Source organism: Perca fluviatilis, chromosome 17 (genome assembly GCF_010015445.1).
Source record: "Perca fluviatilis chromosome 17, GENO_Pfluv_1.0, whole genome shotgun sequence".
NCBI classification, from domain to species: Eukaryota; Metazoa; Chordata; class Actinopteri; order Perciformes; family Percidae; genus Perca; species Perca fluviatilis.
In genome coordinates, this window is record NC_053128.1 from 22,917,876 (window position 1) to 22,933,267 (window position 15,392).

Sequence of the window (15,392 nt, forward strand, 5' to 3'; positions counted from 1 at the left end):
AGTATAGTTAACCGTGTTAATTACAAGTATATTCACAGTAATAACTGAAGATGACATAGTTAAAAATAATTTGTTTCTCTTAACTAATTGTGATCTAAAATAATTCCTGTTCACCAGCTTCAGAATCTATTCATTATCCAGATTGATATGCCCTTTCAAAGGAACCTTCCATTTTCCATTGCAGGATAAAAACCCAAAGGATGTACAAAATGATCCCTTAAAGAAATAAGTAAATAGATGTCTACATGCATGAGCTTTACATTGAGCTGATTCTCTTTCATGTTGTTCATCACAACATTTCTGCAAAGATGAGTCATGCTGCATGCTGTGCTCTCAGATGTTATGATTGGTCAGGCAAAATGGAAACACATCAGGGTTTCAGGAGAACTGTAAACACTTTCCCATTGCCAAATCAATCATGGAAACTTCATACAATTTTCTAAAATTACATATTGCAGCTCTTCACTCACGCAACAGTCAAAACAATAAGCAGAGATTCTCCTCCCTTAATAATCTCCCACAGCAATAAACTACAAGACAATTAGAGTAACAACTAACAGCCAAATGAGGTAATCACACATTAAATGCTACATTAAAAAACACATCAAATAGCGTGACATGATGTAAAACAAGGCATAAAAGAAATGCACAGTTGAGCACTTACCAGACAATTCCCTGAGCTCCAGAGCCAATGGCCTTTAAATTCTGGTAACGTTTTAAAACTGTGAAGGTGGAGTCTCCCACTTCCACACTGTAGAACTGGTTGTCCACTTTGCTTTTGCTCATGTTGTAATGTTTGGCGATATATGACACATCCACTTGTTTTCCAAAACCCTGCATGGGGCAAAGAGAAAGACTTTTGTGATGATGCAGAAGATGTATGTGTTTTCTTATCTGGCAATAAAACCTCTGGACGGGAATCATCAATTTGCACAACAACAGTAAAATTCATATTGTACATTTCATTTTGTGAAGTTATTATTAATAAACCATCAACCATCAATAAATCAGTGAAAACAGTCAATATCTATTTAGCTGCTGCTATTCTCTATTATCGTCTATATTGGTACTTTTCCAAACACCAAACAAGTGTGTGTTGGGGATAAAAGGTCAAACTGGGAACGTAGAATAAATAGGACAGGACATACAGTTGAGTTTACACTTACACTGTCTCCATGCAGAAATGTAAACCCTATAATAGACATGTAATGATATTAGTACCACTACTGTAAAAAAGGCCATGTCCTGAGCATGCATTCCCATTATGTATCCACTGTGTCTGATCACGCGACATCAGCTGGACTTGAGTTTAGACTGCGGCGATTTTTGACGGATAGTTTCTTTTCCGTGTGTGCGTCCATGGAAATGTAAGTTTAATTGTTGTGTTAGGTAACACACCGTCAGTGTTTATTATTATAATAGCCTTGAATGTATTTAGGTTTCTGTTAACTTACAACGGGATTCAGAGCTAGCTGCTAGCTTGTAATAGTCTGTTTAACTGTTCTACATTCTAATAGCTATTGTTTTCTATGCTGTGCACTGAATATTTCGGTTGTTTATTTAGTTTAAATGCTTGTAATAATTCTTATGACTGTCATTTATATAGGTTACATGAATGCCTTTTGTGTTTGCTAATCTTTAATTGATAGCTCATTGCAGTCCAGTATTATTATTAGCCATTAACATTGCTCTGTGCATGCTATTCGTAGCTGGCTATGTTTTAGCTTAGGTTTGCCTTTGCTATTGGTCTGTAACTATCCTTTCTAAACAGTCTGTATTGCTGTGCTTTGTTGTTACAGAACCACACACGCACAGAAACACAAGCCTATTTGTTTATATAAATCAGCTAAACTGCAACCCTGTACTCTGCATCTCCTTTCTCCCCACACTCTCACCCGAACATTAGAATAGTGTCCTGACCCGACACCCTGAAGCGATTGCTGCCACACCTATTAACCCATATTTACACCTTCTATCATACAACTACACACTGTATTCACAAGACTAAAGACATAATTTTTTTATGAATGTGCACACAATAATAATCAGGCTATGATTACTTGGGCAGAACAGTCGAACAAACAGTGCCACGACAAAAATATCAGGTAATTACAGACTGGGTAATTACAGCACAGCTCACAAACCAAACAAAGCTGTGCCGCTGTGTTTTACTGAGGGGCACAAGTTTGAAACACTTCCCCCAGACACCATGAAAAATTCATATATATGATGTAATACATTAAAATTCACCATGGCCCGGCAAGTCAACTAAACCTATGATCTGATTATTCCAATACAGTGGACTGCAGCCTTTGCTATATGCCCAGCTATAGTGGCTATTAAGCATCAAGCATTACACATCCATGTCCCATGCAAAACATGTTGATAATTTGAGCTATAGCGGAATAGGCTGTAGCACACCACGCAGTCCTTACACATGCAGACTTATGATATAGACTGCACAGTTTATGAAATGACATACCCACAGGAGGTCTGCGTTTACACTGTCACAACTCAAGAGGAGAAGGGCGATTAAGCTTCAGTTAGGAAGCCACTTCTCTGTGTTGTCTTAAGTTGAGATCTCAGTGTCAGATAAACACTGGAGGTGTTGAACTTAGTGGAAAATCAGGTCTACCTGAATTCTTTTTTAGCTTTGCATGAAATTAATTATAAACACAAGGCTACAAACTCTTTACCTTCTGAAAAAATGTCACATGATATTAACACTAGAGCTACTAATCACAAGTGGTACCCATTTTGAGATTCACATTAACAGGATTATGCTCCTTTATATATTTATTCTTCAGATGAAATGTCTTTAAAACTGTTCTTAAGTTATCTATTTTTTACATACAGAAACACAACAATACCACAACATATAGAGCAATGAAGGGGAAATGGAAGTGAATGAGTGCCCTACCTTTTTTACCTGTAAGGAACACACACCTGACAAAAGGCTATCTTCACATCCAGGATTGGTTGGCTGCAGTTATATAAGAAATGTCTGCTCATAAATACCTGGAAGACACAAACAGAGGAGAGACAGAGTCAAGGTGAGTGAGTGTGTGTGTGTGTGTGTGTGTGTGTGTGTGTGTGTGTGTGTGTGTGTGTGTGTGTGTGTGTGTGTGTGTGTGTGTGTGTGTGTGTGTGTGTGTGTGTGTGTGTGTGTGGACATCGGTAACAGGAACTTTCAGTCTGTGACCTGCAATTTCTTACATACTGTATATGATGGGAAATGAACTGGTCCCAAACATATAAACTACAAAGAGTTGTGGTACATTCATCTACACCTGGATTCATCCTGAATCACCTGTAACACATTATAGATCATTCACATTACAGCAGTTTGATTTACAGTCTTTTAAGAGTAAAGAATTCTAGTGCTGGAGTGATGGAATAGTTGTTTGGGCCGTTGTACTTGCACCTCTCCTGGTGTGGGATTGAATTCACTGCTGTGTTCTCTCTACTCTGTCTCCATCATTGTCAATAAGAGTGAGAAAAACAAGTCGTCACACTAGAATTGACCAATATAATCAATTCTTCATCAGAGTACAATATAGCATGGCTACAATGACCAATGTTTTTGTGTTTCAAGATGCTGGTGTGACTTGGGTTTAAATAATAAGACCTGAATATAGCTGGCGCCATCAAGGAGTGAAAGAAAATATGGTCATGTTTGTTGGTGACTTCCTGGCAAGCTGAAGTCTAATATTTCTCCTCCTCGTACTCCCCTTTACCTGCAGATAAGATGATATCATAACATGATGTCAACATGTCCTTTTTCTTCCTTTTCTTGTACATTTCTTATGCTAAGCTAAGCTAACTGCTGCTGGCTGTAGCTTCATATTTAGCGTATAGATATGAAAGTGGTATTGATCTTCTCATCTAATTCTCAGAATCAAAAGGCAATAAGCTTATTTAAATCCTTTTAAAAAAACGGAAAGCTTTAACATTTATCCCTTTGAAAGTGTAAATTCAAGTAATGATATCTGTGACATATGAGTTGTGCAACTCCCTACATTTGTGAATGATTTTAACCTTAGCACCGCAAATACATATAAATATAGCTCTGTCAACTTGTACCACCAGACATTGCATTTGCATAAAAGTAGTATAGTATGTGTTGGCAAAGCTGTGAAAGAGCAGCTACTGGGTCAATTTGGTTTAAATGTAGATTTGCAAATTTTCTGGAACTTTTTTGTTGACAGTTCAGTTCAAAAGATTGCATTAGAGGAATAAAGAAGAAAGGAATCTCTGAACAACAATGGCTCCCACATTAAGCAGGAGCTAGATGGGCTGCAGTTATCGCTCACAATGACTGGCTTCAAGGGTTTTCCAGGTACGAAGCTCCAAGTGTGCTAATCATCTCTTCTGAATAAATTGATATGTGATGTTTAGGCCCTGAAAATAAAGCGGTTTTTACTGGCCTAGCAAGAGTGGTCGTATGGTCATGAAACAGCGAAAAATGTCCCAAAATTGTTTGGCATCTTTCACAAAACCTAGAAAAGGAGTTGAAAGGATATGGGTTTGCAATTTGCTCTCAGGAGGTAAATCTAGGACTTTTAGGACACAAATGTATCACTTAGCTCCACCAGTCCTCTAATAATGTCACAGTCAAGGCTTTAGTGTCTCTGCTAAATCCAAAGAGAGCAGGGCAGCGTTAAAAAAGAGATGTGGGACACAAAGTGTGTGTGGGATTTCTGATTTGGCCTATTTGGGCCAACCTTTTTCTCTACCACCGTTACGTTTTAACATATGCCAAGCAATTTGAAGATTCTGATCCACTAAAGTGGCTGTATGACTAGAACTAAAATAGTCATATACAGACTGAAATGAGAGTAAAAAGGTATGTAGAAAGTGAGAACTCATGCACAGGGATGGGAATGGTTATAATAAAAGGTTTAAGATGTGATTTATTTTTAGTGCGTCCATATACAGTACATCATTTGCAATCCTTCAAACCACTGTTGTAATTTCCTATCACAACTGTATGTTTAACATGACAAACATCACTGCCACCACATTAACCAGCACAATATTTGCTATTAATCTAACAGGTCAACACTGAAATAAGCCCCGCCACCTAGCTAGCTCCATCTGTGTCGCTTTAATCTTTAGCCATCTGTGTACATAACATATTAAACCTCTCACTTGGCCAAAATGTTTGTGATCCAGCAGCACACTTTAATAATTCAAACATCACCAGGATGTTAGGCGGTGTGGGCAATAGATAGCGCTAAAATAATAGCAAAAAAAAGAAATAGCATGATTTGACACCCCTTTAGTAAGATAGGAGAAAAAAACACGGATGAAGAGGAAAGAAAAACAGAATCATGATGATAATCTTTTCATTTTTGTGTTAAAATTAAATCATGACAAATATTGGGCATTTATATGAATCTCAGTCTTTTTATATGTTGCCCATTTCAAGTGGACTGGGTCTTTCATATTCACTAATACCTGGTGGATTATTTCCGATGAAATGTCAAACAATAGATGTTTGATCAGTAAATGTGGAGCCGAACCATAAAACTATGCGGCATCTTAACTGGATAAGGACTATAAACAATTTACCTTGCAGCTGTAGTTTTCGAAAATGTACACAGACTAACAGTAATAAGACAGGAAGCGAGGATTGTCATGTCATTAAAAAAAAAACGAATTGATTGGTGTAATTATCGGTAACGTTTAATCACGAAAATGTAACAAAAATGACAAATCAAATCACACTACAGTTATTTATTCCCTTTGTGAAGCTGACTTGTTTGTTCATCCCTCTGATCACAATCTGCTGATAGTGGTCATGGTTGAAATGCTGCTCTGCTTGCAGCTAATACTAAACTCAGCACCATTCCTTAAAATGCCCATAAATCATTCTGACTACAATATGTCTCATCAGTACAAGCTAATGAAAGGTGATTGAGAGGTTGAATTTGTCTTGTATAGTTTAGTTTATTCAAAGCAGGTAGTACGAGAGATTAATAAAGATTAAAATGAATTATAATTCACAATCATTTTCAATAATCGTTCACAAAAACTACCTAAACATGCAAACTATGAGCATGGTTTGTTATGTTTGAAAACACATTTCAGCTGTGCATGTACTGTAGACTTCTGCAGTCCTGCCATTAACACTGTGATGGACTGTCAAAGACTGGGAGTTGAGTGGTTAGTGGTGAGGATGAGTAAGTAGCAGAGGGTGTGGTAAGACAGCATCAGTATAAAACTAATAGTAAAAGCTGTGACAAAACTATAGCTGCTATACTGCTCCAGGTGGGCACAAAGCGCCTAAAGAGTTTTCCTAACTTCATGGGTCTTGTCAGTGCTACTGCATTGTTTGTTTGGAAACTCTATTAGAAACTATAGCTGTGTATTGTTTTACGTGCCAACTTGGAACTGATACTACAATACTTTTTTTTGATACCTTACATTTAGGCGATAATGAATAAACCCATTTTTTTGCTTTTTATTTAACAAAAGTAGCCACATTTTCAACAATCCGTACTTGTTTGATACTTGGTTCCACCAACACAATTTGGTTGGTACTCAAATAGTATTAAATTTCCGTTTCCAGCCCTACTCAAAAGAAAAGAAAGATGACATTGTGGCTTGATCTTCAGAGAAAGAAATCAGGGGAATAACTTTTGCATGAAATGAACATCAACTACAATTTCTTAAAAGTTTTCCCCTCCTGTATACAGCTCCTGAGGCTTACTCAAGAGTGTTGCTTGGTGTTGCATCAGAGTTTCTGCACAGTTCTATAGATTGTATAAAATTGCCAATTTGTAGCAGTCAGTCAGGATGTTGTAGTGCTGCATTTCCTTCTTCTTCATGTCTCATAGTGCATTCTGAATTTACCAGCCTGTGATCGCAAATTCAAACCTGTTTAAGAGATAACTTAGAGCCTGTTCAAAGCAACACACTCATAGTATCTCTCTCACACAAACCCTTTCAGACACAAATGTGTTGCACAATTACAAAAAGCCGGGTCTGTTACACCGATGAGACAACCGTTATTACTGTAAGAAAAAACTAAAGAAACTCAACAATGAATCAGAAAAAAAGCGAGAGCAGTGGTTTTAATTATCTTGAAGGGGCTAATGCATAATACTGATACATTAGACCATTTATCTCCAGTGCTGCATGGCCATGTTGATGCTGAATTGTGCTGGTGTGTGTGTGTGTGTGTGTGTGTGTATGTGTGTGTGTGTGTGTGTGTGTGTGTGTGTGTGTGTGTGTGTGTGTGTGTGTGTGTGTGTGTGTGTGTGTGTGTGTGTGTGTGTGTGTGTGTGTGAGTGTGTGTGTGTGTGTGTTTGTGCTCTGCAGTTGTGGCTGGTCTTTGGTATTTGGATCCTGGGCATTCTGTTACATCCGCTCTCATGGGCACAACAATACCTCAGGCAAACCAATGATCACACTGCATACTGGGTCCCGTTGTACAACTTTGCTCTTAATTCCAGCACGATCTACTGTGGGACGCTTTTAGTTTTTTTTTGTTTCACCTGCTAGTTTACAGCGCACGCCTGGCAACCAAGGTGCATATCAGCCTCTGATTGGATGGCTTGAGGACCATGATCGAGATACACTACCGGTACTATTAAAGAATGTGAGGCTGTTGTGATCCAATGTAATTAAACTGTTCTGAGCCAATGCACTAGTTACAGTTTACGTTACTTTCACATACACACACCAGACAAATCGCTTACATTAGTTACTTTTGCTGTGTTATTAAATAGTGTATAGCTCTTTAAATTAGCTGACTTTATTCTATTATTGTTAATATTGGATATTATTTATTTATTCAGTAACCGCCAGGGTTGGTGGCCAGGGTTGGTGGCCTTGTAGCCATGTTAGCGGCAGTTTATTATATTATTTTATACTTCTGTTCCTTATGACAAGTGGGAGATATCGTTGCTGTCACAAATTCCCAATATCTCCGTCTTAAAGGCCGACATGAACAGTTTCACCCAGCTTGTATTTATGGTCTGAAGATTGACGTGAACGCAGCATTATCAAAAGACATAGCAAACACAGATGTAACTAATAACATTATTAGGTGCCTGCTGTATCCTCTTTTCACAGCAGATATTTTGACTTATAGTAGGTTAAGCACAGATATAATGATTGACATTTAAGTGCTCCAGTAAGACATACCACTGAGTCTATTGTGAGTCTATCGTGCATGCATAGAATGGAGCTAACATTCGTGTTATTAGTTACACATATGACATTTCTGTGATGATTAAAATGTTTGTTGGCAATGAAACAGAACACGCCACTGTGTGATGGGATAAGAAGTTAAAAGTACACAAGGACTACTCACTTCCTTGAATGATCACACATTTCCTCCCAAATCTTACATTACACACCAGTACTTGTCTACCATTTCTGTATTCAGAAATAGTTTACATAATGAAGCCCTCTGCCGGATTGAGCAAGTTAGATCAACCACAACATGACAACATCAGAAGCAACAGATAAATAAAATGCAAACCACCCATATAAAGATTTTACTATGCAAGGTATGCTAGAAAACAAAGTTGTAGTTCTGTGAGTGTGGTAAACACTATGACATCAGACAAAAAAATAAGACTAACATGTTATATGGATTGCTGCAAATTATGAATATTCAATCTATTTATAACATCTGACATGAAATGCTTACAGCAACGGTGTGATGTTTTTCAGCTTTGGCAAAGCAGGTGTATCGGCCCATTCATCTGATTTAAAGCTTTTCTTAAGGTTAAAAACCTGCACACCATTATTTAGTGACATAATATGAAAAATACTGAAAGGTGTGTTTGACTAGAAGTTAATTTCATAGAAACATTGGTAGTGAAATATCTCATGAAAACATTTTACAAAGATTGCTGAAAAAAGAGGAACATCGCATTTTACAGACAGACACAGTATGGTAATACAGAAAGACATGTCATAGTTGTGTGTGTCAGCTAGGATTTAAGTTGAGTTATAGACAATGTTTTATATCTGCATTAAATAGGTTGATTGACTGCTATAGAAGCAGAGGGCTACTAATAAAACACAATGTGCCTGCCTGGCCTGCACACCAGTGTTATTGTTTCCTGTTGTATCCATCTTTGTTTTCTCTCCTCCCACCACTCATTCTTCCCTCTGTCATGCGTTCAGGCTTAATACACATTTTGTGAATGTCGCACCACCCCATCCTCCATCTATAGTCATCATTCTTCCCTCCATCCTCAACACTGATGAGATCCTGCATTCTCCCTTTTCCTGCCTTTCTTTTGTCCCTCCCTCGCTCCCACCATTCCTGCTCCCAGGCTCCCAGCCTCTCTGCTACTGTCTCCCCTCCCCCTCCCTCGGAGCTCCATTGTGAGTGCTTGGTTCAGCAGCCTCAGCCTCTCCTGCAGTATGCAGCCTTGCCTTGTCTTTACTGTGCAGCCCGAGCCAAACGCAGTACAGCCCCCCATTTGGGCTCAGGGGAGGGGAAGGGAAGCACTTCAAACTGCAGATACAGCCAGGAAAACAAGACAGCACCGACTCCCGAGCGCATCTACAGACTGCAAATCTGAATGTTCACTGAAATCGTATTGATTTCTTTCTATACAGCTAGAAAACATGTATACTATCTGTCTTGTGTTTGTTGTCTCACTCACATCCCTTGATTCCCTCGAAGTAAACAACTGACATGTTAGCTGAAAAAACGCTTACTCTGCACTTTTCTGATAAGCCGCATGGTAGCAACACATACAGCTTTGGCAGGTGCATGAGCACATTCAACGGATTTACAGCTTTTCTTACAGAATCTGAAATTCATTAGGTAAAGGAAAAAGGCCGGAGCATTTTATTAAAACCACTGTGCCTTTTGTAAAACAACCTACTAAACATATTCATAACACATAACATGTTAGAAATATTTCATTTGATATGATTACAGAGCTATCCTGATGCCATGGTTGCAGTAGAGACTGTTTTCTAAAATAGATCACTGCTGCAAGAGTATGTCCATCTCTTGATATACTTTACCACACCTTGCACTTGATGCATTAATATTCTTATTCTTATATGTGCATCCTCATAACAAACTGGATTATGAATTTCTTATGTGGCTTTAGCGTAAGCAGTGTTTAATGACACCAATCTTAAATGAGGAAAGTTTGGTGATATAAGACAGGTTTTCAGCATTGTATTTAGCCTGGATTTACTGCCCCCTCTAAAATCCTTTGATGGCCTCTGAGTTGCCTCAATGCCCGACCCTTAGTGACTCTTAAGTCTCTTCACAGATGTGCTGCAAGCAGATTGGGACTAAATCTAACACAGCTTAAAGTATTGCACTCAGCTATCTGCTGAGCAAATAAAAGCAAATAAAAGCTGCATATTTGTCAGATCAAATCCAATTATGTAACTGTGCATCTCACTCTGCAGGCACATTTCTCTGTTTGTCTGGTCTGTAGAGGGAAGCAATGCTACAGCCTCAGGGAATCAACTTTCATGCAGCAATCATTTCATTTTATTTATTAGAATAAGACTGTAGTTCCCCACACACAGCTATCACTTCAGATCTAAATACGGTCAGACAAAACATTATTTGTCCATTACAGTAATAATAATTATGTCTAACTTAATGCCAGCAGTCACGTTCATAAAAGCATTAAGAAGCTCATTTTGATCGACCACAGGCGGGGTAAATAAAACTCAATTGCATAAGAATTTATAATACTGTGTCACTGTTTCTTCTGGTAATAGTCAATGCTTAATAATATGAACCAAACATTACACCAGGGATGAAGAGAACAAACTCCTGCTCATGCAAACACAGTCATACTTAAGATGTTATTATTCCTTCAAAAAGGTGATGCTGACTCTCCTCACCCCCTCAGATACATTTATTTCTCTCATACTACCTTTTTCTCAACCAAATTATTATGACTTTTTTCCCCTCCTTGTTTGGTTTTGTACCATGACGCAACTGTTGAAATTACCATTACTTCATGGAGGGATGGGTTATAAAAACCACAGTAATAGCAAGGAACAACGCTCGGCTAGGGCAATTGGGTGTTGATAGACTATGTCAGCGTTTGTCAGTCATCCATCCTCTTCTAATGGCAACTGTGACCTTCCATATAATCATGAGAGCCATGGCAGAATGGCCCCAATAAGACTGATGAGGACATTTAAGTAATTGATGGTCAGCAAGAATTGTGTTGGAACTTCTCACATTCAGCCTCTTTAAACCTTCGCAGCTATCGTGAACTGTACTGGTATTTCATTATTTGTCTTTTTGTTGTTGTTGGTTATGCTCCTTTCCTCTGAAAACATTAGATTTCATGACAGCTCATGCTGTTATGGATGTTTCTAATTCCTTTAGTCAAAATTAAGATGCTGACCTGTTTTGTTACCATCATCCAGGGATTGCCGGAACACCAGAATTCATTCAAATCCTGTAGACTATTCCTTTCTATTGTGTTTATCCACTTCACTCTAGTTAAGCCATTTACCTCGATCAATGATTAGCCAATAATCAAAATATTAATCAGAAAGTATTTCTAATAAACGATTAATTGTTAAAATCATTTTTTTAAAGTAAAAAGCCCAGCATTTCCTATAATGTCAGCTTCTTAATTGTAAACGGAATATATTTGGGTTTTGGACTGTTGGTTGGACAAAACAATACATCTGTTAGACATTTTAATTATTTCATAATATGAACAGACCAAAAAGATAATCAATTAACCAGAAAAATAATCAGCTGTTTAATTAATAGTAGTATAATAATAGTATAGTAGTTGTTGCCCCGTTTGCATTGCAACCCTACCGTTATCTTGTCTTAATACATTACCTTATTTTGTTACACAACAAAGGATAAGTATACCGATGGTCTGAAATCTGCAAAAACAAAATGGAATTAAAGATAACGTTGGTCTGCTGTTGGATATTTCCATTGATGATTCTCCCTTGGATAAACAATCTGCCTACCTAAAAATCAATATAACCAAATATCATTTTGTGGAGACCTGCAGTGGCTACCAAATCAAACATATTGTTTGATTAACTGAAGCTACTTTAGCATTTCAGCAGAAATATTGAAAAACTATTCAAGATGATGATGATGATGATGATGATGATGATGAAGAGAGGTAAGGTGCACCTATTTATCTATTAAATTACTCTCTTCAGCCACTGCAGAAACACCCGTAAAAGCTTTGTTTAATTGTTAAGCGTGTTCCCTGCAGCACTTTCACAAGCATGGAAGCCTGCTCCTGAATAATTCAGCACCCAAGGTCACAGCGCTAAAACCTCTCTCTTTTCTGTCCTGTACATTGAGAGTTTGTTGTGACTCCTTTAAACCTTCACTGACGGCACAGAAAAACACCTGTGTTTAGTCCATGACCATGGGCATGCACCAAACAAGTGTACAGAAAGAAAGAGAAACTTAAAAATATAAAAATGCAGTTGTTTGTGCTCACAAATACAGAAGCAAGAAAACTTAGTTGATGCAACACTCTCTCTATACTTGTACCTGTGCAATCAGCATAATAGGCAAGGTCGGTTTACAGTGAAATTAAATGGCTTTCCATGTGCAGAAGAATGCCCAAAACAAATGAAAAGAAATTACCTTCCTCTGTGGCTGCATCTCTTTTAATCCAATGTGTCCTGCACAGAATGTAACCCACATTAGGGTGAACAACATGCCATCCCCTCTGCGTTATGAGTTCAGTTTTAATGACAAAGCCTCCAGAAATGATCTAAACCTTTCCTTAATTAGTACCACACACACACTTAAGGCACCAGTATTAAAACCACCATTGAGAAAAAATACCTATATTAATCAATAAATCACCATTAATTCCGACTGTTTGCCTGAGAACATCTGCTTTTCTAGCACTTATGATGGATCTGAGGCTGGTCCCATATCCCTGGTGAAGTAGTGATGGTCTGCATAATGCACAAGGTGCGCAGCTGACTTCTGAGGGGGAGGAGGGACAAACTCTGCATGTAAGCCCTACAGTATGTAGCCCATGTAATCCTTGTGTTTTGAAGAGCATCATCCATTTGCACCACCCCTGCATTTCTAATCAAAAATGCAGAACGTGCTTCATAACAGTGTTTTTTCACCCTAAGACCAGTCAGAGTATGTGGATATGGTTCACAGAAATAAATGGTGCGGATTTCAAAGTCAGAATATTAGCTAAATGACAAAGAGAAGCAGCCTGGGTATGAGCCTATTATGTGATGTTATTCTTAATGTCCATTAAGGGACAAACTAATGATTAAGCTCTGTGATATTGAAGTCTATTGCAGGATGCCTGTGTGGATGGAGCGGATGGACAACATTTCGTCAGGTCAGGTCTAACGCCATAATGAAATCCCCGCACAGTGCTGCTAGTTGTTATAAAACAACATCGTGGTGAATGTATCAAGATGGGGTTAATTTTTTTTTGTGTGTATGTGTCGCTGTCTCTTTCCCACCGAGGCATCGCTAGTGGACTTCATTAACCTTCCCTTCCGATCAATATTCATCACTCCACCCTCGAGGCAGCTAGGTTGCAAGCATCGCATCCACATAAAACAAACCCACCCGGCCTTACCATTCCGTGCCAGCTGATGACGATCCCAGTCCGGTGACAGTCCTTTTTCAAAACATCCCGATTAGAAACATTGCGGTGACGATAGCTAAAGGCTGACTTTAAACCTGCATAAAGATGGCGAAGAGGTGAGGAGGAGAAAAAAAAAGACTCAAAACAAGACGATGAGGAAAGAAAAAAAGCAGTGATGGACGGAACCGAGGTTTGCTGATGCTGGCTGTACCATTGTGGACCTACGAGAGCAGAGAGAGAGAGGGAGGGAAGAGGAAGGGGGTATAGGGAAATATGTTGCCATAGCAACCGAGCAGGAGCACGTCTGACGTCAAAGCCCGAGCAGAGAGGTAGAGAGAGAGAGAGAGAGAGAGAGAGAGAGGAAGAGAGAGGAAGACATCCCAGGGAGGCTGGACGGGAGGGGAGTGTAGGAGCATCTCTCTAATCCCATCCTTGCCGTCCTGCCAGTGCGATTATGAGGCTCAATGAGAATATGGAGCCGGGTGTTATTGGTTAGGTTTGTCTCACTGAGCTGCTGCCCAGATCTCACATATCTCTCATCGGCCAACTAACAACTAACAGCGTCGATGCTTCTCAGCAAATAAAATAAACAAAAAATAAATACTGAAAACAAGAAAATACAATTATAATATATAGCCTATATACATAAATATACTGTAGCCTACATATATATATTAAAACAAAAGTAGGCCTATATATCATCATGTAGGCTAGTCCTTCTGAACATTCTGTTTTATTATATTTATTTAGGTATTTTTATATATTATATTTTCCATTACCTGACATATGATTCGTCTTCATCATTGTATATTTTTGTGTTCAGAAGATTAGTAATCAAATCATTCATTTTACCTGTAAATGTGCTCGGACTGACATGCATGCCAATGGCCCTTAAAGCCTCGGGTCACATCTGTATAGGTCAACAAGGTGTCCACCTCGTCCGCTATACTTAATGCAAAATATAATTCTGAAATTGATTTTGAAATATTTAAAATCTCAATGTTAAAGCTGCAGTAACTGATATTTTGGGAACCTAACAAATGTTTATGCTTTGTTTTGGTCTCCACCGACTTCCTGGGGAAAGTATCTGGGTGTTTACCTCACTAAATGTTGCTAACTTTGTTTGGCTGCTGTTTGGTGTTGAGCAGTAGGCTATTTTTAGTCTATATTTGGTTGAGCACTGACCCACCAGCAAAGGCGTTTTTAAATGTTTCACCACACTCAATCAGTTGGATGTGAGAGGTAATTGAAAATATTTTTTTCCTATGGAATTCAAGCTTTCTGCTCCTCCTCAGGCAGCTTTTCTCAGTCTGTGTTTGAGTCATCAGTGTTGTAACATTTGCTTAAATTACTTGTTTTCCAACATTTCTTTTAACATATAGGTGACTGTGTGCCATAAATGGTAGCACATCAGCGAGGGGGAGGACAATGCATAATCTTCCTTAAAAAGTCTAAAAGTTTTGCCAGATTTATGTCCAAACACAACATCACTGAGTATGAGAAGGAGCCACCTCAGGTGAATTTGGATCATCATGACACATCCAACATGAGATTGTGTGCACCTATCTCTTCTTCAAGTTGCTGTTCCCATATATAGATTTTTCATATGCATCGCAGTCATTTTCTTCTTTTCTGCCTATCTCACTCTATCTAGCTTCTTCTTCGTTTTCTCTCACAGCTACAAACCAGAAGTCAAGGCCATTAGGGATGTGACAAATCCCAGGGTTGGCTGAAATCTGCAATAATGTACCCAGCAAATGGTTTCTTCTTGCCATTGCAATCGGATTTTTTTTGGGATTGTGCTCCAAGAATTAT

The 15,392-nt window shown here is 38.5% G+C and overlaps 1 protein-coding gene across 12 annotated transcripts in view; it reads right to left on the minus strand.

Annotated features, from left to right (window-relative positions):
* The window catches only part of mapk10 (mitogen-activated protein kinase 10), a 38,644-nt gene extending 24,766 nt beyond the window's left edge, over positions 1-13,878 (minus strand). For 4 of the 12 annotated variants that reach the window (XM_039779018.1, XM_039779021.1, XM_039779022.1 and 1 more), the window contains exons 1-3: positions 12,596-12,878; positions 2,947-3,018; positions 665-834 (exon numbers count right to left, since the gene is read on the minus strand). In XM_039779018.1, coding sequence (XP_039634952.1) covers positions 665-834; positions 2,947-3,018; positions 12,596-12,670 — 317 coding nt within the window. In that variant the 5' untranslated portion in view covers positions 12,671-12,878. Of the gene's footprint in view, positions 1-664; positions 835-2,920; positions 3,019-12,595; positions 12,902-13,568 lie in introns of those variants that run through there. The other 8 variants (XM_039779027.1, XM_039779020.1, XM_039779025.1 and 5 more) reach the window with 8 other exon arrangements.
* Between the last annotated feature and the right edge of the window lie 1,514 nt (positions 13,879-15,392).